Raw genomic sequence first — 23,288 nt, forward strand, 5'->3', positions numbered from 1 at the left:
TTTTTTATTATTATTTAATATTTTTTCTTTTATTTTTTATTACTATTTATAAACATTCTCAGTACCATTCTTTCCCGAAAGGCAAACGATATCCAATTTCATCAATTCATCTGAATTGCTTCCCGACCCCCCACACGAGTACTCCCCTGGTCCCATTCCTGTCTTTCGCTCCAACTCCAAACTAAAACCCTTTTGGCATTTGCGCTCTCTCTCTCATCGGCCGTATGATCCGTACATTTACTGATATCTGAATCTCCAAGTGAGCAATGGCACGAGTGCCGAATCGGGACTCACCAACCTACAACTCGGGGCGGAGACTCGGATAATGGAACTCGCCGATTCAAGCGGCAAACTCAAAGACCATACTTACTCCAACTCGAAGCCCTCTGAGGCTCGCTCTGGCCTTGGAATCGATCTCAATGAGATCCCCTCCCCTACTCTCGTCGAAACCCTACCCGATTCTCTGGATGTGGTCCGGGCTTACCACGACAACCCTCCGCCGCCTCCGGAGGGACCGGCTGGGCTCCCTGGAGAGGACGACGCGCGGGACCCCGGGGCGTGCGCCGCGTGCGGAAAGCCCGAGGTCAGTGGCCACGTGGTCGTTTGCGACGGCTGCGAGCGCGGCTTCCACTTGTGCTGTACAGGAATGCATGGCCGCCCGGCCCCGAACTTGGACGAATGGGTATGCACGGAATGCGAGTCCAGTGGGGTCAAGAGCAAACGCTGGCCCTTGGGCGTCAAGTCCAAGTGTATTTTGGATATGAACGCCTCTCCCCCCAGCGATATCGAAGGAGACTGCGACCGAGAAGGCATGGAGGTCCTGGATTTGAGGTATGGTGTTTTGTGCATTTTTAGTTTTAGTTTACTAGTTGAAAGTTTAAGGTTAATCGTGATATTAAGTATATATCTATAATGTGTTATAATTTTAGCTGAATGAAATTGAAGTAGTGTAACTTTTGGTGCGAATGGTAAGGATGTAGTTTGAAACTTTTTAATTGTGTTCAATAAAAATAAAGGCAAATTTTCGAATACGAGTCGTTATGTTACATATGTAGTAATGCATCACGTTCGCATGCTGGTACTTAGGTATTTTAGGTCACCAAGAGAGAGGGAGATAAGGAGAACCAGAAACTCTGGCGAGACCTCCTAGACAACGTAGTGTATATATCGCAGCTGCAGAGCTGCAATGACATCTGCGATGTGGTGTTCTGTAGCATCAAACTATTGCATTACTGTGTATGTCTATTGCCGTCCAGTGTATGCCACCAATATAATTGCATGTGTCCATGAAGTGCCATGCATTGCTTAAATGCTATTCATCTACCATGTATCAGTCAGAACTGAGTCAACTGACCTGTTCATGGCAAATCTCCGTAAGCTGCTTGCATTTTGGGTGAGTTATAGAGATTGCCGAAAGAGTAGGACAAGGTTTACTATATTTGTGGATTACAGCTTCTGCTGGCAAGCACACACCATCAAGCCTGGAATCGAACTAATGGTAATGCCATATTTCGAATTAACTTGGGCTAGATTAGTTTTGGCTTGTGGGCTTGTGATGTAGCTGATGCAAAATAACAAAAGAAGAGTTGTTTTTTTTTTGTTTTTTACAAGTAACAAGGCAAAGCCAAGTACACAGGAAGTATACGAAAACTGAACCTATTACATGTCAGGAATGTGTCTTCTAATGGTCACCAACTACTGGAGTTGTAGAAAATAACGAACTTTTCTTATTCCAAGCAATCCATCATCCTGCATTAAATTGCCTTTAATTTATAATAGTATTGGAAGCTACTAGCAGAAGGAAAAAATCTTCTTACGTGGAAAGTTGTCGACAAAATAAGGAAACAATCAACAAACTTGCTGTCAAATTAAAATCTGACATTAAACGGTGCTATACATGGAAAATTGTGATGCCCCCGTGCTTCACAGTTGGCAAATGTCAATACATTCCAAATCTTCAGAAATCCTCAAAGTCTTCTAGAAAGTACTCAAAATCTGCTGCCACATTTTTTGTGTCCTACATCAGCTTGCTATGGTAATGAAATTTATCAATTATTGATAAAAAAAATATCAGCTTGCTATGGTAGTTCCTTGTTATTTTCTTGTGTCAATATTGGACTCTCCAGTTTTACGCTTTAATGGTTCTGAACAAAGATTCCTCAGTAGTGCAACCCAACATTTTGTGAGGGCAGGTGCCCTGTTGAGGGGACAGAACCTACTCCATCGAACTCTTTTCATCTGAGGGTGTCAGATTGAGTAATTAAAAAAGCCATGGAGATCAAACATTTTGTTGGGATTACATGTGAGGGTTTTGAAGATGAATTTTTGGCGTTACTCATAGCTATTAAAGCTGGACATGCACAAGCTAAAGCTGTCCCTTCACTTGTCTTGGACAAAGAAAGAGAAAGAAAACTCAAGAGGCTTATGTGGGCTATGAATGATGAGGGAGGGGAGCGAAGCTCTTGCCGGGGCATGGTAAGGGAAGGGCAACGATGGTTCCGATATGAAGCCAAAAATGATATCTTGGAATGTAAGGGGTTGAATGAGCAGGCCAAACGGCTCCAAGTCATAAACTTACTTCGACAATGGCAGTGTGATATCATTTGTTTGCAAGAAACCAAGCTAGAACTAATTACAAGGCAAATAATTCGTAGTTTGTGGAGAGGGCATCATGTTGGGTGGTCGTATCTACCTGCTAAAGGTGCATCGGGTGGTGTTCTTCTCATGTTTGATAAAAGGGTGGTGGAAAGAGTAGAGGGATGTGTGGGTGAATTCACTGTGGCGTGCTCCTTTGTAAACATAGAAGATGGGTTGCGATGGGCATTTGCAGGAGTCTATGACCCTAATATTGACTCAGAAAGAAGATTAATGTGGGAAGAATTGGCGGGACTCCTTAGTTGGTGGAGCTACCAAATTGTATAGTGGGAGACTTAAATGTATCTCGTTTCCCGAGTGAACGTCAGGTACACCCCGCATCACTCCCGCTATGAGGGAATTCTTTGACTTCATTTCAGAACAGGCGCTTATGGATATCCCACTAACGGGAGGCTCGAGAATTGATAGATTTTTGTTAACTCCAGAATGGGAGTTACATTTTCCTGATATAACTCAAAAACGACTACCTAGAGTGTGTTCTGACCATTTCCCTATCCTTTTGGATTCTGGAGGCATCCAATGAGGCGGAAGGTATTTTAAATTCGAAAATATGTGGCTTAAATCTGACGGTTTTGTAGACAGGGCCAGACAATGATGGTCCTCGTATAAGTTCCAAGGATCTCCAAGCTTCATTCTGGTAAGAAAACTAAAAGCGCTGAAACACGACTTGACGTTATGGAATGAACAAGTGTTTGGCAATATACTATTTCAGCGACGTTCCCTTATGGAGGAGTTACAGGGTTTGGAGGGTGAGGAGGAGGCACAAATTCTCACTGAATCTGAAAAAGCTTGCAAGAGTCAGTTAGTTACAGATCTTGAACGAGTATTATTGATGGAAGAGATCTCTTGGAGAGAAATCTAGGGCTTTATGACTCAAGGAGGGAGATAGATGCACAAAGTTCTTTCATAGGGTGGCTAATTCGTGTCGGAGGAACGGTCTCCAGAGGAACTTCAAACTCTATTTTTCAGCACTTTATTTCTAGGGGCCATTGCTTTAGATTTTAATGGCCTAAATTTTCACGACTTTTTAGTTTCCCTTACTTCGACCTAGATAGGTCTTATTTCTTGTATACCATATTGTGTACTTGGGCTTTGCCTATCTTTATTAATATATTATTGATTACTTATAAAAAAAAAAAAAAAATCGCGTCGGAGGAACAACGCTATAGATACATTAATGGTTGATGGTGCAGTTTTTTCGGATCAGCCAAGTATTAAGGATCACATGGTACAGTACGAACATCTCCTATCCGAAAAACGACCATGGAGACCATCAATAGATGGGTTGACTTTCTTAGCTTTAGATCAACAGTGTGTAGGGTGGCTGGAGAGGCCCTTTGAAGAAGAAGAAGTATGCAAAGTCGTTCGTGGCATGGCTAGTGATAAGGCCTCAGGCCCTGATGGTTTTACCATGGGCTTCTTCCAAACCTGTTGGGAAGTGATCAAGGGTGACCTTATGCGGGTATTTCAAGAGTTCCATTATTATGCTAGCTTCGAAAAAAGTCTCAATGCCATTTTCTTAGCACTCATAAAAAGGTGGGGTCAGTGGATTTTCGTGACTATCGTCCTATTAGCCTTGTGACTGGGGTCTATAAGATTCTTTCCAAAGTGCTAGCAAATCGACGGAGTACGGTGATGGAGAAGTTAATCTCAAAGCTTCAAAACGCATTTGACAAATCCTGACAAATCCTAGACTCGGTTCTAATTGCAAATGAAGTGCTAGACGAACGTCTCAAATCTTGTGAACTTGGGTTAATTTGCAAACTAGACTTGGAAAAAGTCTATGATCATGTTAATTTGGGAATTTCACATCTTTGCCTAACGGTGGAAGAAATTTCACACCTTTGCATTGCGTTTGATAAGGAAGCTACAGTTGCTGACAATCTGGACACCTCCTCCAACTTCACTCATTGGTTAGTGAGATTCACTAGAGCGGTGCAGGTTTGGGAGCTGGGAGATATTGTCGATTTTTACAGTGCGCTACATGCGCTAAATCTCCATACTAATGGAGAGATCGTTTGCTTTGGTCATCCTTAGGGAACAAGAGCTTCTCAGTGCATTCCTTTTTCAAGGTATTATCGACACACCACTCCGCTGCATTCCCCTGGAAGTGCATATGGAGGACTAAGGTTCCCTTAAAAGTGGTTTTTTTTTGTTTGGCTAGCATCCCATGAGAGTATTCTGACTATCGATAAGCTGAGAAGGCACGACTTCTACCTAATAGATTGGTGCTTCATGTGCAAACACGACAGTGAGTCAGCGGATCATCTACTCCTTCATTGTGAAGTAGTTAAGGTTTTATGGGATGACATCTTCACAAGGCTAGGTATGCCATGGGTAATGCCTAGAAGGGTGATAGAGCTATTGGCATGTTGGAGAGGAATTAGGGGTAAGGGGCAGATTGTGGTTATTTGGAAGATGGTGCCTCTTTGTCTAATGTGGTGCACTTGGAACGAAAGGAATAATCGCTGTTTTGAGGAGAATGAGCGTTCACCGGAAGGGTTTAGGGACTTTTTTATCCTACTTTATTACTTTGGGCTTCTTCTATTGTACTGAATGGCACTTCTTTCAATGATCTTTACGCTGTTTTCTGCAGCTCTTAGCTTGTATCTAGGCTCTTTTGTATACCCTCTGTGTACTTGGCCTTGCCTATTCTCATGATTTAATATATTTCTTCTTGCTTATCAAAAAAAAAAAAAAAAAGAAAGGAAATTTCTGCTTTATTTACTTGCAAGATGCGGTTTGGAGAAAGATGGATGAAATGGATAAAGTTTTGTATCTCAACCGTCCGCTTCTCTATCTTGGTGAATGGCTCAATGGCGGGCTTTTTTGACTCCTCTCGTGGATTGAGACAAGGAGATCTGCTCTCTCCCTTACTCTTCCTATTCGTCACAGAAGCCCTCGGTAAGATGATTGTAGGTCTTGTGGAAGATGGTTTTCTCTACGGTTTCTCGGTGGGGAATGGTAACTTCGATTCTCTTAATATTTCTCATTTGTTGTTTGCTGACGACACTCCCCTATTCCATGGAGCAAATCTTGGGCATATCCAATCTTTGTTTTGAAGTCGTTTCGGGTTTGAGAGTTAATCTTTCAAAGTCTGAATGGTGCCGGTGGGAATGTTCCCGAAGCGGCGGCTCTAGCCTCTCTCTTGGGATGTAAGATATCTTCTTTACCTCTTCAGTATCTTGGATTATCATTGGGTGCTTCCTTCAAATCAAAGTAGATTTGGAATCCTGTGATTGAAAAGGTGGAGCGTAGGTTGGCATCTTGGAAGATGTTGTATTTATCGAAAGATGGTAGGCTCACATTGATTAAAAGTACTCTCTCTAACCTCCCCACCTATTTTTTGTCTCTGTTCCCACTCCTGGCAAAGATTGCCAACTGTATTGAGAAGCTACAATGCGATTTCTTGTGGAGTGTTTTGGGGGACGAGTTCAAGTTCCATTTGGTCAATTGGACCATGGTGTGCATTCCATTTTCTGGGGGTGGATTGAGAATTCGTAACTTGACGAAGTTCAACAAGCCTTATTGGGTAAATGGTTGTGGTGGTACCAACAAGAAAGGGGGTCTTGTGGAAGTCTGTCATTGATGCACAGGTTGGGGAAGCATGGGGTGGTTGGGGCTTGAATGAGGTGCGCGGCTCACATGGGGTAAGTTTGTGGAAAACATTAGGAAGGGTTGGAGACTTTTAGGAGACATACACATATTGTTGTGGGTGATGGCTCTCGCGTTATATTTTGGCATGATAAATGGTGTGGTGAACGTTCTCTCAAAGATACCTTCCCCGTCATATTTGAATTAGCACTAGTAAAAGATGCAGTGATAGCGGCCCTTTTGGCTTTTTCTAGTGGCTCCTCTCAATGGAATGTGGACTTCACTATGGCAGCCCAAGATTGGGAGTTGGAGGTTATTTCAGACTTCTATGCGGTTCTGTATTCCGTACGTATAGATATGATGTTTTGGAGCCCTTCCAAGAAAGGTAAATTCACGGTCAGATCATTTCACAAAGTTTTATCGAACCCAAGCAGGCTCTCATTCCCTTGGAAGAGCATCTGACAGACTAAAGCTCCTTCAAAAGCAGTTTTTTTTTTTTTTTGTTTGGACAGCAGCTTTGGGCAAAATTTTCACCACATATAATCTAAGGAGACATCAATTAATGGTATTGGACTGGTGTTACATGTGTAAGAAAGATGGTGAATTAGTTGATCATTTGTTTCTACATTGCGAGGTGGCCAGGACCATGTGGGCTGATTTTTTTTTTTTTTTATAAGTAAAAAATATTATATATCAAAGGAGAAACCAAGTACACTGAATGTATACAAGAAAACACCTTGTCCAAAATGACCCAAAAAACCCCTAATGACCCAAAAAGCATGTGAAAAGAACAACCCAAAACACACTAGACCGGTCCCCAACCCTTATTTCTCATAGAACTAAAACTATAGCCAAACCCTTGATTGCCCGTCTTCACAATGTCCTCCCTTTAGATTTCCCTCTAGTTGAGCTACCACTCGTAGCGTCGTAGTTGATTGCCCAAGATAGATGCTGTAACTCCCTGCTTTTCTTGAAACTTTTGGTTTCAAGCGCGTGGCTTGTCTCAATCGCAGTGATTAGTTCATTGAATTGGTCTTCACATCCTCCATGTGAAATTCCTACAAACTGCTGAATCTCATTAACTTTAGGCAAAATCCAGTCCGCTATTGGTGGAAGAGACACCAGGGGAGCAACATTATACCCAGACACAGTATCCAATTGTACTCCCGACTCTAGACATTGATTTACACGAGGCACCAACGCGAAATCCGTTGGCTCTCCAGCAACTCCATTGGTTCGCTCCAATGGTATCATGGTCCCATTGGAGATTTTGGGATGACAGCAAGTCCCTTCACCTCTGGGGTTCCTACATCTCCTTCAGACCTTGGCACACTTTTTTTCTTCAACTCTGACTAGGGAGCTTCGGGGACCAAGGGTGTAGTACCGACTATCGGTCTATCCTATGTTACATGAGGCGAATGACATTCCATTACTGATGTCTCTATGCCGATACCCGATATAGACCCTGCTTCAAACAACCTGGATTTCCTTTTGACCCTCCATACTCTTCTGGATCTAGAAATAGGGACAGAGCCGCGATCTTCTGTTTTCCTTTAATTGGGTTTAAATGATTCGGGCCTATCTTGTTTCTTACAACCCTGTTGCCTCCAACTGAAAGCTGGTCTATTTTTTTATGGGCTGAATTTTTTACAAGACTTGGTTTATCATGGGTCATGTCGGGCAGATTGGTGAACTTTCTAGCATGTTGGAGAGGCCTTCGAGGAAATTCACAAGTTGCAACAAGATGGAAAATGGTCCCCATATATATGTGTTGGTGTATTTGGCGGGAGCGAAATGATAGAAGCTTCGAAAACCAAGAGAGAATAATGGAGGAGCTAAAAGTTTTTTTTTTTTAAAACATTGTTTTCTTGGGTGAGAGCTATTGTTTGTAATGGACTTGGGCCTTGTTTGCATTCAAAACCCACCTTAACTCATCTCAACTCATCACTACAACTTTTCCAAATTTCCACACAAAATATAATAAACAATTCAATTTTTTCAATTCTCAAAACAACTTTCCTAAATTCTTACACAAAATATAATAAATAATTCAATTTTTATTTTACTATTTACAAACTATCTCAACTCATCTCTGAATCCAAACCACTCCTTAATGTCCATGACTTTCTTCTCTCAGTTGTAAATTATAGCTAGGTATTTCTCATGTATACTCCTTGTGTACTTGGGCTTTGCCTATTATTATGAATAAAACTTCTTGATTACTTATCAAAAAAATGGTTTCTATTCAATGATTAATTCATTTATGAGAATTGTCATGGTTTCTAATAATTCATTTATGTGAGAATTGTCAGCAAAAAATGCTCATGAGGATTTTGTAATGCTCCCCTGTTTAAGGTTTAATGTTGAATCCTTGTGTGATGTGGAAATTTATCTCCCTTTCTCCTTACAATTTAATTTTCTTGCATTTTTTTTTTTTTAATCAAATTCTAGGCTTAGCTCCCAAAATAACACAAGAATATGCGAACATTATTCTCAGTGTTCTCAGCTCGGAAGTGACCCAAACCATAAGTTTGTCTCTTTTTCCCTTTCATCCTTAGAAACCATATAGTCTATTTTTAAGGTTTAGAAACCCTATAGTCACTTATATATATATTACGTTGGATTCTACGGATAAACTATATGGTTTCTAAAATAAACTATATGGTTTCTAAGTGGCTAGATCTCGTGTGCCTTCTAAAGTGGCTTTCTTCGTTTGGATTGCTGCTCTTGAGAAGATCTTGACCACGGACAACTTGAGGAAGATGGGACTCATTGTGATGGATTGGTGGTACTTGTGTAAAAAGTAAGGAGAATCGGTGGATTACTTATTATTGCATTGTGAGGCGACAATGGTGTTGTGGGATGAGATCTTTAGAGGAGTTGACGTTGCTTGGGTAATGCCTCTAAGGGTGGTTGATTTGCTGGCTGGTTGGACGGAGATTCAAGACTGTCATCAAGTGGCAGCAGTGTGGAAGATGATTCCGCGTGTGTTATGTGGATTTGGGTGGAATGGAATGAGCGTTGCTTTGAAGATAGGGAGCGCACAATGGCGGAGCTTCATAATTTTTTTATACACACTCTAATGCTTTGGTTTTCTGCTATTGTACTTAATGGGAACAATGCTCATGATTTTCTGTCCTTAATTTCTCGTTCCTAGAATGTAATTAGGTGTCCTTTTGTATACTTCCTGTGTACATGGGCTATGCCTTTTTCATTCATATCAATGAAATTTACCTCTTATCCAAAAAAAAATATTTTTTTTTTGGGGGGGGTGGGGGTGTAATTTACTGATAAAAAAATGTTTGGTTGGGGGTGGGGTAGGGTAGACCTTAACCATCATGCTGTTTTTTCAGATGCGAATTTATCTTATTTTGTAATTAATGGTTTCCAACACATGTTTCATGCTTGCTTATTTGTTAACAATTTGAGTGAATACTTGAAATGTATTTGCCATAATTACTAGTTACATTGATTTTGGTTTTAGAAAACAAGCTCCAGATGATAATCCTTTTGGTGGCAATCCATTTGGTGCTCCAGTTACCTCTAACATTTTGTATGCGGGAAATGGCTTTGGCTTTCAAAAAGCTTCTGGGATTTTGAGACACACTGTCAAACTGGGTTTTGATGATATTCTACATCATCCGAAGGTTTTGACTAGAAGACTTGAAGTGGTGGATTTGGATTCCCGATTAGGAATGCGTACGAGTAGTAATAATACAGCTGTTAGGCTACCATCTCGGAATCCAAGTGAGATATTTTTGCAGGCTCTTGGAGATTTTGTATCTGAAAGACATGGTGTATTGGAGGAAGGTTGGCATGTGGAATTTAGACAATCAGTGGTCAATTGTGAACTCTATCCAGTTTACTGTGCCCCAGATGGGAAGATATTCGATTCCGTTTATGAAGTTGCTTGTTATCTTGGATTGATGTCTAACATCAATTCTATGGAGCTTGAAGCAAGAAGTGAGGGGTCTCAGTCAATATCAGGAAAGTCTCATCTGTCTAGGAAAAGAAAGCCATCAAGATTTTCAACTGCAAATGGTTCTGCTGAAAATAAGAAAATTTTGATCAGCGATAATTGCAAAGAGATCTCGTCCAATGGCCTGACCATGGAAGTCTGTGCAAGTACAGTTGGTAATAATGTAAACATTACAGAAGTTGGGACAGCAGTGAATACTGACCCTGGGTTTCAGCAGTGTAATGTAAGTTTACATGTTATTGAATTAGTTTTTCTTTTCCCTGATTAAATGATGATAAGTAAGCCATTCTTTTCAATTTAACCTATTGCTTTAAGGATGTGACAAGTTTCAGCTATCTTATGTTGCCTCATTCTCGTGCATGTTTTACACTTTCAGAATTGGCTTCCTGTGCAGTTCGAAGATTTCTTTGTTCTTGCTCTGGGAGAAGTTGATGCTAGGCCATCTTATCATAATGTTAGCCAGATCTGGCCTGTAGGTTATAGATCCTGTTGGCATGATAAGATTACTGGTTCTCTTTTTATGTGTGAAGTGGCAGATGGTGGTGAATCTGGACCTATCTTTAGGATCAAAAGATGTTCATGCTCGTCATTGCCCATTCCATATGGGATAACTGTCCTTTGTAGTTCAAACATTTTTGTCGGTCAAGCTAATGAAAAAGGTGATGACAGTACTTCTCATTATATGGATTGTGATTATGATGGCAGCATTCAGATGATTCTCTCAGAATCATGCCCGCCTTCGGAGAATGATGTTTTGTCCTGTCTTTGGAGATGTTCAGATGGAGCCTGTGATGTTCAGACACCAAACAGATTACAGGTTGAAGCTAGTTTAATTGATGACAAATCTGGATCTATTTTATCTGGTGAATTGAGTTTGAGAGATGAAATTGGTGAGATTTCAGCAGAAGATCGATCGTTGTCTTCTGCATGGAGGATTGTGTCTAGAAAATTCATTGCTACTTGTTCTGAAATCTGTAAACAGAAAGGCACCTTAAAGTTATTCTGCAAGCATGCTGAAAATGAAATAGGAATACCTAATTGTGATGCAACTACTAACACAAACAAAATGAATTTGACTTCACTAGCTAAATTTTGTGGTCAACCGAGCTCTTTCACTATTCCATCTGTCTTTCAGAGCGACAAGGAGCTGGACACTCCACTTGAGGTACTGGAGAAATGGTTGGAGCATGATAGATTTGGATTAAATGCGGAATTTGTGCAGGAAATCATAGAACAGCTTCCAGGGGTACATGCCTGTTTGCATTATGAATTTCTGACTAATAGAGGTAATTCTTCTACATCATTAACTGTTGGAAATGGTCTCCTCGTGGTTAAATTGAAAGGTAGAGTGCATCATATTGAAGATGAAGAATTAGATGGTTTATTTAGGAGATCCAAAAAGGCCAGGCTGGTTGAAAACCCTGTCATGTATGATCCTCCTCCACCTGGTAAGCCCTTGTGCTTGAGGATTCCTTCTGAACTTGTTGGTGATGTTTATCAGGTATGTCCATGCAACTTGCAAGTATAACAATCGATTTAAATATTATAATTGTGCTTTCAGACACATGATTTACCAGCTACTACACAAGGCCGTACTGATTGTCTGTTATTATCCAGGCATGGGAGTTACTATGGCGTTTTCATGAAATATTGAGTCTAAAAGAGCCTTTATCGCCAGAAGAACTTGAAGAAGAACTCATCAACCCATGGTCAGGTGGTGAAAATCTTCTAGAAAAATTTGGAAAGGAGAACCAGGGGAGTCAAGGTGTACATTCAGATAGAATTGATCGTACAGGTGGATTAATCTTATCCCCAAGCTGTGAATCTGGTCCAGCCCTAGAAGAGGAAAGCTCACATGAGTTTATACGAATGGAAACTGGAGAAAAGATGGAAGCAACTCAAGCTAAATATGCATCTTTTACTTCCAGTAGATGCTCTGGTGTAACTTTGACAAAGGCTCACAAGTCACTGCTAAGAGTGCTGGTAGGTGAGCTGCAATCCAAGGCTGCAGCACTACTAGATCCGAATTTTGATTCTGGAGAGTCGAAATCAAGACGGGGAAGGAAGAAAGATGTGGATAGTGGTATTCTGGCAAAAAGAACTGAGATCAATATGCTCCCTATTAATGAACTAACTTGGCCAGAATTAGCTCGAAGATACATTTTGGCTGTCTTATCCATGGATGGTAATCTTGATTCTGCTGAGATTATGGCTCGCGAAAGTGGTAAAGTCTTTCGCTGCTTGCAAGGTGATGGTGGGGTGCTTTGTGGCTCACTTACTGGAGTGGCTGGGATGGAAGCTGATGCTCTTGTAAGTCTCTTAGTATTCTATGGTCTCTATTATTCTCTTGAGTCTTTCTAAGCAATACTAAATTACCTTAACCTCATTGAAAAGGTACTTTCTTGGGATTGTAATTTGCATGGCCTCGATGTGTCATAGTTACACGAATGTTGATTGCTACACGTTTTAAAGTAAATTTTGAGGACAGTTGCCTTCACTTTTTTTTCATTCTGGAGAAATCAAATCTGCCCTGGCTATGAACTGTATACGCTTGTTAGGATTAGCATGATTTCCAGTAATTTTCTTTCTTTCTTTTATGGGGTTTGGATCTATTCTTGTTGCCATATGGATCTTCCAAAATTGCTGCCATGACAACTGAAGAAATGATTGAGATATCGGAGAGCATGTTGACTTTTTTATGGACTCTCTACTGTGTGATCCGTTGGGAACTTTTAGCATAAAAAAAACTTGCTAAATGAATAATGTTTTACACATTTATCTTATAGATTTTATGTGGCGGTTCTTTCATTTTCTCAAATCCTTAAAGTTCATTTGGATGATTCTTGATTTGTGAGATGAGTTTCACTTTAAAATTAAAAATCTTTTGGTGAGTTCTTTCTATTCTCCAATATATTTTCCTATGGTTCTTGGTCTTGTTATTTTTTTTCTAGTAACTTCACTAGAGAAACATGGTCTCTTTAATGCATGTTAAGTTCATTGACTAAACCTGATATATTACTTTGACTTCCCTGCTATGCGTGCTTCTTCCTCTGTAATGTTAGCGGAATAGATATTTCAATTAAGGGCATTCCCTTATATGTATGTTCAACATTCTTATGCTAGAGTATCTTGGTTCAGATTTCTGATTTATACTAATTGCACATTTTCCAGTGTCTCTGGTTGTTGCTATAACTATGCTGCTGTTGAAAAAGAAAAAGAAAATCAGGATGCATGCTCTAATGCATTTCTTCTTTAACCTCCAGTTGCTTGCAGAGGCTACAAAGAAAATTTTTGCTTCTTTGAACAGAGGAAAAGACATTCTTATCATAGAAGATGAAGGGTCTGATGCAGATGCAACTGTTGGTGCTGAAAAGAATAATGTGAACGATGGTAACATCCCAGAGTGGGCGAAGGTGCTGGAACCAGTTAGAAAATTACCCACAAATGTGGGAACACGAATTAGAAAGTGTGTTTATGATGCTTTGGAGAAAGCTCCGCCAGAGTGGGCAAAAAAAATATTGCAACATTCAATCAGTAAGGAAGTGTATAAGGGCAATGCCTCTGGGCCTACGAAGGTGCTATTTATAGTAACTTGTTTTCTGTACTTGTGAAACCTGTCTAGTTGTTAGGACCATAAGCAAAGTGTATCTTTAATTTGCATCCAATCGCTCTTGAGGATTGTCTTCTTTTTCTGTTGCCGTAATATTGGCTGGTAAAATAGGCAGGATCTGTCTGTCCATTGAAGTTAAAAAGATGGTTCATGTCTGCAGAACTTTAGTTATCTGTTCCTTTTTTCCTTTATGCTTAATGTGGTGTCTATGGCTAGAAAGGAATAGGCGTTGTTTTTATGACAAAGAATGCTTGTTGGGAGAACTTTTTTTTTGATAGGTAAATGCTCGTTGGGAGAACTTAAGAGAGTTTTCTTTCAAACTGTCTTTGGGCAAAAATTCATGTATTGAATGGGGATATATTAAATGTTTCTCTTTCAGACTTTACTAGTTCCGAGTTCTTAGCTTATTAGTTGTTTCTTCTTGTATACTTCCTGTGTACTTGGGCTATGCCTATCTACTTGCATTAATAAAATCTCTTATTACTTATAAAAAAAAAAAAAAAAAAAAATTATCTGTTCCTTTAAATGATTATAAATAAGTCCTAAATCTTTTAAGGAAAATGCCTCCAAAATATACCACTCACTTTGCCCCTTGACGTGGCACCACAATGTAGTGCCATGTGGCTTATTAAAAAAATTGAAAATATATATTTAAAACAAAATGACGCCCGAAAGCACAAAAGAGGAAGACAAAAATCCTAGATGATCTCTACCCTTTTATGTTTGTGTTTTTAATTTTTTAATAATGTGGTGCCACGTCAAGGGGCAAAGTGAGTGGTATAAATTAGGTGGCATAGTAGCATTGTCCATCTTTTAATGCAGACCTTGAATGGTAACATTTTAAGATGCATTACCTTATATGAGGGGATGGAATAGTGTAGGGAATGTGCTGTCCTTAAGAGTGCGTTTGGATGTTGAAATGAGTTGAGTTGAGTTGATAAAATATTATTAGAATATTATTTATTATTATTATTGTTTGGGATTTGAAAAAGTTGAATTGTTTATTATATTTTGTGTTGGGATTTGAAATAGTTGTAATGATGAGTTAAGATGAATTGAGATAAGTTGTGTTTCCAAACGAAAATCTTAAGAATTTGAAGAAAACGTGCAAATTCTGGATCTGCTTCATCCTGTTATTTTAGCTGCCATTTTCTCCCTCTTCATGATGATTTGATAGATTGTAAGAGGTTGTAATTATAGATATTGATTTGGGTTAATGCAAAGACTTTTGTTTGAAGTAAATTAACAGTATGGGTTCTTGAACATCCTCTAAGGTACTTGCTTGTAGTAGTAGTTGTTGTTGTTGTTATTTACGGGAAATTTAGGTTTTGTTTGTACTTTTTTCTCATTCTGATCTCAAAATGTCAAATCAAAGATATTAATGTCTTCTCTCTCTCTTCAATTGAATGTTCCTTGTAAATAGCACTGTCAAAAACTTGAGCTAACCTACGAAGCTGACCCAGGCTGAAGAATCCATTTTCTCTACTCAATGCTAATTGTTTTTGTTGGTTGGTCTACTGGTTGAAGTGATACTAATATGTATAAATAGATTGGCTTGGGGTTGGAGGCTGGGTTCAATGGGTCATATTGTCCTTTGGTGATCAAGGAAACTTGAAAATGCTAGTGAACACGTTAGCAGAATTTGTTTTGTACTTAAGTATTTGGCTTTGCTTTCTTATTTTGCGTGTTTCCTTTCTTGAACTTTCAAGGTAATTATTTTGATCTGATCCAAGACTTTTTTTTGAAAAACCCATTAGAATAAAGTTCAACCATGTGCATTGCAAAGGTTGCATGTTTTAGCTATTTTTTGAAATGCCCTCTTTGAATCGTTTGTCTCCCTCTGTTCTTTACCATGTAACTAGTTGATTTTGGCAGTTTTTTTTTTAAATTTAATTTTAATTATTACGTCTCATTAAGAATGATTCTATATTGAATGCCATCTTGTTATTGTGCACAGAAAGCTGTTCTTTCAGTGCTAGCTGATGTGTGTGGTGATAAAGTGCAACAAAAGTCAGTAAAGGGAATAAAACGGAAGACTGTTGTTTCTATATCTGACATTATTATGAAACGTTGTCGTATTGTATTACGTCGTGCTGCTGCTGCTGATAATGCAAAAGTTTTCTGCAATCTGCTGGGGAGAAAACCAATAAATTCAAGTGATAATGATGACGAGGGTTTTATTGGATCTCCAGCCATGGTATCTCGTCCTTTGGACTTCAGGACCATCGATTTGAGGTTGGCAACTGAAGCCTATGGTGGATCTCGGGAAGCTTTTCTTGAGGATGTTCGGGAGGTCTGTTTTTTTATTAATAATAAAAAATGATTTGGAGCCAAACCACTTTCTCCATATTTTCCCCCTTCTACTTTGTAAAGATTCTTTCCATTAAATTCCTTTAGATGGGTGGATATTGATTAACCTTCTTATCTGCTTAGTTTTAGGGTATATTTGTGTGGGTTAACAAAATGGAATACAAACAATAATCTGATATCAGTTCAGATTGGCTATTAAATCTATGCGTGGTAGATAAGGTCTCACGTGTTTACATGTGAGAAGTTATATCTGATTTCTCATCATTGTGGTTATTCATGTTCTAGCTTTCACTTAGTGACATGGTTTGGTTTATTGACCTTTAGTTTGATAATGAAACTTTCACCTTGCAGTTATGGAACAATGTCCGAACTGCTTATGGAGATCAACCTGATTTTGTTGATTTGGCTGAGACATTATCTCAGAATTTTGAAGTATTATATGAAAAGGAGGTTTGTAACCTCTCTCCATCTCTCTTTTTTTGTGGAGGTTGTTTTGGTACATTTAAGTCACTATGTGCTTCACAACTTTATTGATTAGTTATACATGAATGGTGCCTTTTCAATCATATAGAATATTAAAAAACAGAGGAGTTTGTGTATGATTCTATAGAAGGAAATTTAGTTATACAATTGATCTGGTATTGATTTCAAACGTTTATCTCTCTGTTCATGTGGTTTACCACGCCAATCTTCTTCATATTAATTTAGAACCTGTGTTGAGATTTTGTAGTTCTGTTGTTGCAGGTTGCCACTGTTGTCCAGAAGTTTGCAGAGTACACTAAATTGGAAAGCTTTAATGCTGAAACAAGAAAGGAAATAGATGAGTTTCTTGCTTCTGCTACTGTGATTCCCAAAGCCCCCTGGGATGAGGGAGTTTGCAAAGTTTGTGGCATTGATAGAGATGATGACAGCGTCTTATTATGTGACACTTGTGATGCTGAGTATCATACTTATTGCTTGAATCCTCCACTTGCAAGGATTCCTGAAGGAAACTGGTACTGCCCTTCTTGTGCTGGTAAACACATCATTCAAAATCCATCTGAACGCATTCAGGTCATCGACCAACAGAGTAAAAGGCATCAGGGAGAAGTTAGCCGTGTTTACCTGGAAGCCCTTACACATATATCCTCTGCAATGGAAGAGAGAGAGTATTGGGATTTCAATGTAGATGAGGTTTGTCCATGGAACCCTACTTTAATATTGGCTTGTTACTTTCTTTTATGAGTGAAATGTTGGCTTGTTGCTATGGTTGATATTGATTAGTTCTATGGAAGTTTCTATGAGTTTATGTCATTTTGGCCATTAGCTGGCAGATTGTTGTTTGTTATTTACTCATATTTTTATCCAAGCTAATTCAAATTGGAAATAACATCATGGCAATGATGTTATGATGCTCTGTCCATTTTCCTCTCTCTCACGCTCTGCTTTATACTTCCTTTCCTCTGCTTCTATTTGGGTTGGATATGCGCAATATTTCTTTTACTTATCTTCTCTGCATCTTCCCAGTATCCTTATATCTTGTTGTATGCTTCTATGTAATGGAGAGAGTAAGCATCTCTAGTATATTTGAGATGTCCTACACGTGAATAGGTTAATTAATGCCGCACTTTGAAGTTCTTATAAAACTAAATACCATCATATCTTTGATTTAGGGATGGTGCTGTCTCACAGTATATTTATATTTGACTTCAAAATAGCTTCCTTTTAATAGCTTGCGTCTATCAATGACGACATAATTGCATGCACGCTGAACAGTGACAAAAGTAAGAGCGTGGCAATCATTGAACAAAATACTTTTCCTCAGTGTAGTCGAGATGTCTAAGAATGGCAAAGCAAAAATTGTAGCTCTAGGGAGCTTTTGTAGCCAATTGAAATGATTATCGATTGATTTATTATTATTGTTTTTGTAATACATCAAATATAGTTATAAGCAATAAGAGCATGACCCAAGTGCACAAGGAGTGTACAAGAGAGACACCTATGCAGAAAAAGTAAAGATCCTGAAAATCATGAAAGCTAGAGGATGAAAAACAAGTCAGGACGACCATCTAATGGTAAAGAGTATTGAAAAAGAAATGCTAAAACCCCACCATTGTATTCTCTTTATCTTCAAAATCTCAATTCTCTCTCTCTCTCTTTCTTCAGATAAAGCAAGACGGAATCAGTTTCCTTGAACATTCATTTTGCGGACTATAAAACTTTCTTTCCAGCATGCAAAGAGATCCACCATAATTCAAGATATGACTCAATCTATCCTGAAGAGACAAAATATCATCTTTCATAAGGTGCTAGCTGTCTCGCAATGAAGATGATCAACGTTTTCTCCATGCTTCTTACACATGCAACACGAATTAACTACAATAACATACAGCCTTCTCAAGTTGTCCAAAGTGAGAAATGTTTCCAGCACTACAGTCCTTGAAAAAAAAAAAAAAAAAAAAAAACTCCCATGGTTGCCTTGCCATGCCAAATACTCAGTGGAAAAGAAATATGGGGAAATCAAGCATCATAGAATGACCTTAATTCAAACATGCCATTCTTTGATGGGGCCAACATGGCTTGTCTTCACCCCCCTCATATTAGCCTGGTGGAGTATAACCAATCAAAAAACTCCCATGCGTCCCAGTCTTGTGTATGCTAACTTTTGTTCTTGCCATGAGATTGTGAAAAACTTCTACACATTGTGCAGGAAATCATCTTACATGCACGATATATGCCACTGATTTTTGCTTTTCCAGAAAAATGTTAGAAACAAATGATATGGCCAAAATGGAAAACCACATTGATGGTGTCAAGATAAAAACAACTTATAATTTATGAGCCTTTATATATTTGCAAGATATGATTTAGAACCTGTGTTGTTTTCATTCTCAACTGGTTTTCATGTTCCTTTAACAATAGCTCTCCTTTGTCTTGATTGCAGAGAGTATTCCTGCTCAAATTTTTGTGTGATGAGTTGCTTAACTCAGCTCTTATTCGTCAACACCTTGAGCAGTGTGCCGAGTCATCATCTGAATTGCAGCAGAAATTTCGTGTGCTCTCTGTAGAATTGAAGAATCTTAAGGCCAAGGAAGAAAACTTGGCTGCACGAGCTGCAAAGGCTGACAGCACGAATAATGTTGTTGGGGAAGTTAGTATGAAGGAAGGTGGTGCTAACACACTTGCAAATGGTTTTGATAAACATCCATCTGTATCTAGTTCTGACAATAACATCCAAATCATGAATCCATTAGATGCTCAAGTTCATTCAAAAGATGTTCATGGTCCTGTAGATGACAGAAAAGCAACTGGAAATCTTTTCTCCTGCGTGGTTTCTCAAGAGACTGACAAATCCATTAGGCCAAATGGGTTGCCTGCGTCACATTCTTTATCCCAGGAACTTGATGGCTTCGTTGGAGAAATCCATTTTCATGATAGCCCACAAGAATATGAGAGAAGAGACAATACTTTGCCTCCGTCAGATCAGCAAGGACATTTTACTCCTACCATGGTGAGCGTTCACCAAGCTCAACATGCCCTGTTGCTGCAAATGAGTCACAAGCCTACTACCTTGAGTTGAACTCTGTTAAGAATGATGTTGCACTTCTGCAGGACTCAATTACTAGTATAGAGTCACAACTTTTGAGGCTATCTGTTAGGAGGGAATTTTTGGGAAGTGATTCTTCGGGTCGACTATATTGGGCTTCAGCCACACTGAGTGGACATCCAAGGGTTATTGTTTGTGGTAGTATTGTGCCGCACGAAAGAAAAATTATGTATCAAGGAGGCCTCATGGATAAGAATTTTGTCATGCACAGTTCTGCTTTATTTGGCTTAGATACTTATTTGAATTTAGAGGGATCAAAAGCTTGCTGTCCATTCCCATATGAGCTGAACGATGCTATGGCCCTTTGTTCATCATGGGCTTGTTATGAAAGTGATGCAGAAATTGATGAACTGATTGGTTGGTTGAAGGATAATGACCCCAAGGGAAGAGAACTGAAAGAGTCCATTTTCCTGTGGCATAAGCTGAGATTCCAGGCCTCTTGGAAAAATGAAAGGCAAGGGCAGGATGAGCCTGAAATGGTTTTGTCATCGAGCAGAAATAGTGATATAGTTGGATCTTCAAATGGTCTTGTTACCAAGGCAGCCAAATTGCTTGAGACGATGTACGGTCCATGCCTTGAGTTGGAAACAACTGAAATTTTGAAGAAGCGTGGTAAGAAAGCAAGAGTAGCCAATGATGAGAAGATGTACAGGTGTGATTGCTTAGAACCCATTTGGCCTACTAGGCACCATTGCTACTCTTGCCACAGAACCTTTTCCACTGATGTGAAACTTGCGGAGCACAATGATGGCAGGTGCAGTTCAGGTGCACCAGTCGCTGAGAAGAGCAAGGAAACGGTTGATATAAAGAAGGGCAAAGGAAATCCAAGATGCGAGGTTGTTCGAGAAGAGTTCATACGGGAAATGGATGTTTTAGAAACTTCAAAAGGTGGAGGTTCTCAGCTCAGCTCGAGGTTGATTAAATATCAGAATGGACTGGTATGCCCGTATAACTTTGATGAGATCTGTTCCAAGTTTTTGACACAGGATTCGAACAAGGACTTGGTGCGGGAGATAGGACTTATCGGTTCAAGCGGAATCCCATCTTTTGTTGAATCCATATCTCCCTACCTGGGTGATTCTGTGTTGCTAATGTTAAGTCCTCAGAAAGACGTGGGTGGTCCAGTTGATGGGCCCAACCCTACTGAATGGCCAGTTACACTGGGAAATACTAGTAGAACAAATGCAGGCCATAACAGTGGACGTGACAATTCTCCCAGAAGATCTGCTGCAACTGAAGACAGTCAAGTGCTAAAAAATAACAAGCCAGCTCTCGGATATTTGGAAAAAAGATCCTTTTTAGATGGCCATTCTTCAGATATAGGTGTCAATTGCTGCTGTGTGGTCCCCGTGGCTTCATTGAGGCCATTAGTAGGTAAGGTTTTGGAGATTTTAAGGCAACTCAAGATCAACTTACTTGATATGGATGCTGCACTCCCTGAAGAAGCTCTGAGACCATCAAAGTCACATGTGGAGAGGAGATGGGCCTGGCGTGCATTCCTTAAATCTGCTGGTACAATATATGAGGTCAGTCACATCTCTTGGTTCTACTTGGGGAAGTTTGTGCATTGAAGTATCAATGTCAAATCACATTTTGTAGTGCTTCGTGATTGGTAGTGCATCGATACTGTTTACCAGTCTCATCTCTTGGTTTTCCTTAGGGATCATCAATGAAATGGAATTTACAAATTTAAAAATGAACATGGTAGTTATGCTACATAATCTACAATGTGGTCTACTGCCACTTTACCCCATATTTTGTAAAGTTAAAAAGTAAAATTTCATTGGTTGTTTTCAGATGGTTCAAGCAACAATCATATTGGAGGACATGATTAAGACAGGATACTTAAAGAATGAGTGGTGGTATTGGTCTTCACTCTCAGCTGCTGCAAAGACTTCTACTCTCTCATCCCTTGCCTTACGTATATACTCCCTTGATGCTGCTGTCATATATGAGAAGATCCCATCCAGTTTAGATCAGAGTGACAAATTGGACCCTAGCAGCATACCAGATCTGAACCCACTTCCAAGCTTGGCTTTAGCGGAGAAATCCAAGGTCACCAGGAAGTCTAACAAGAAGAGGAAGGAGCCAGATGGTTAAGCTTGGGACTCACGGTTATTTATTTCCCAAGTAATTCGGTCCAGGCAAATTTGATCCTGGGCGAAGCACCAGCGGGCATGTGCCTGTTGCACCAGCGGACATGTGCCTGTTGATGATCAGAGAAGCACATTGTGTGTCATATCGGGTCAGATAAGTTGTGGGAACCTATTTGGAAGGCGGCTGCTGCAAATCTTATGCGTGTACATAAGAGGTAAAGCTGACTTGCTAACTCGGATGCTCGGTGGGGAAGCAGAGTTTGCTTGAGCATCTGCTCGGAGGATAGAGTGATAATGTATCAGGATTCATCCAATTTTGGATTGATTCCGCCGCAGCCTTCAGGTTTATTGCTTGGAAAGAGAGAATACTTGGAAGGATAATTTTCTCACAAAGAGCAAGGTCCATATACATATAATACAGGGAATTCATGTAAAACAAGCAAAAAGGAAAAAACAAAACGAAATTAGAAAGAGTCGAAGTTGAGCAGGTCTAGTCATATTCCATTCTTTATTCATCATTCTGTGCCCCACCGTGCTTTTGTTGTTTTGGAATTAAATGAGGTTTTGATGGAGAAACTGCCTATAAAAATTAAAAGATCACCAATAACTGGACATTTCATCGAAAAATTTGGTTGACCAAGCCGCTGACGTGTTCCGGATTAACCATAAAGGCAGAATGGGCCATTGACTGTGTAAGTTATAATACCTCCATTAAAGAGAGCTTCTGTGATATGTCAACCTGTTTGCATGGATGAGACTCCTGGAAAATAGGCCAGAAGTGCTTATACTGATTCAGAAGGCAGGGGTCATTGATTCGTGTTTCAATGTTCTAGAGATCCAACTAGGCTCTGATTAGTTCTTAAATTGAACACAAGTGTATAGGTCATGGCTCGGCGAAGTCCGACTCATTGTTTATGGAAGGCTTGTCAAATGAACATTGTCGAGACAAAAATGTGAAGTTTTTTTTTTGTTCTTTTAAAAAGGAAGATACATCTATCGAGTGAGATGTTAGAACAAGACAAACAAAGATTTAAAGAAAGAGAAAAAAAAAGAAAAATCTAATTATAAGCGATTTTGCGCACTAATACGCAAATCCATTCAATATGATTGGTCAGAAAGTAGATTTTATTAAAAATAATGTTAATTTAAATTTAAAATATGAAGGCAATAACATCAGTACGCAGATTGGTACGCAAACTTGCTTATACATAGTAAAAAAAAAAAAAAAAAAAAAAAAAGGTGATTTGGGGGGGGGGAAGAATTTATTCGGGGAAAGTAATATAGCAAGTTGGAGGTGGGTTTGTGTCTTAGTGACAGGCCTTCACATGGAAGTGTCCTGTTGAGGCGTCAGATGGAAGTGTCCATAATTCGTCCCAAGGCCTTTGTTCCCTTCAAAAGTGAGAGTCTTTTAAAGAAATATCTATGAGCTTCCATTTTCTGAATGCGATTATCCAATGT

General features: G+C 39.4%; 1 protein-coding gene across 1 annotated transcript; it reads left to right on the top strand.

Moving 5' to 3' along the window:
* The first annotated feature begins 62 nt into the window (after window positions 1–62).
* LOC121252729 (methyl-CpG-binding domain-containing protein 9-like) lies at window positions 63–22,402 on the top strand. Its single transcript, XM_041152510.1, is given in 12 exon segments — window positions 63–831; window positions 9,734–10,451; window positions 10,605–11,729; window positions 11,846–12,538; window positions 13,492–13,803; window positions 15,796–16,131; window positions 16,500–16,598; window positions 16,893–17,321; window positions 19,072–19,659; window positions 19,661–19,665; window positions 19,667–21,260; window positions 21,532–22,402. Coding segments are annotated over 12 exon segments (6,708 nt in total). The 5' UTR covers window positions 63–325; the 3' UTR covers window positions 21,835–22,402.
* The last annotated feature ends 886 nt before the right edge of the window (window positions 22,403–23,288 follow it).

Source organism: Juglans microcarpa x Juglans regia, chromosome 2S (assembly GCF_004785595.1).
Source record: "Juglans microcarpa x Juglans regia isolate MS1-56 chromosome 2S, Jm3101_v1.0, whole genome shotgun sequence".
In the NCBI taxonomy this organism is placed as follows: domain Eukaryota; kingdom Viridiplantae; phylum Streptophyta; class Magnoliopsida; order Fagales; family Juglandaceae; genus Juglans; species Juglans microcarpa x Juglans regia.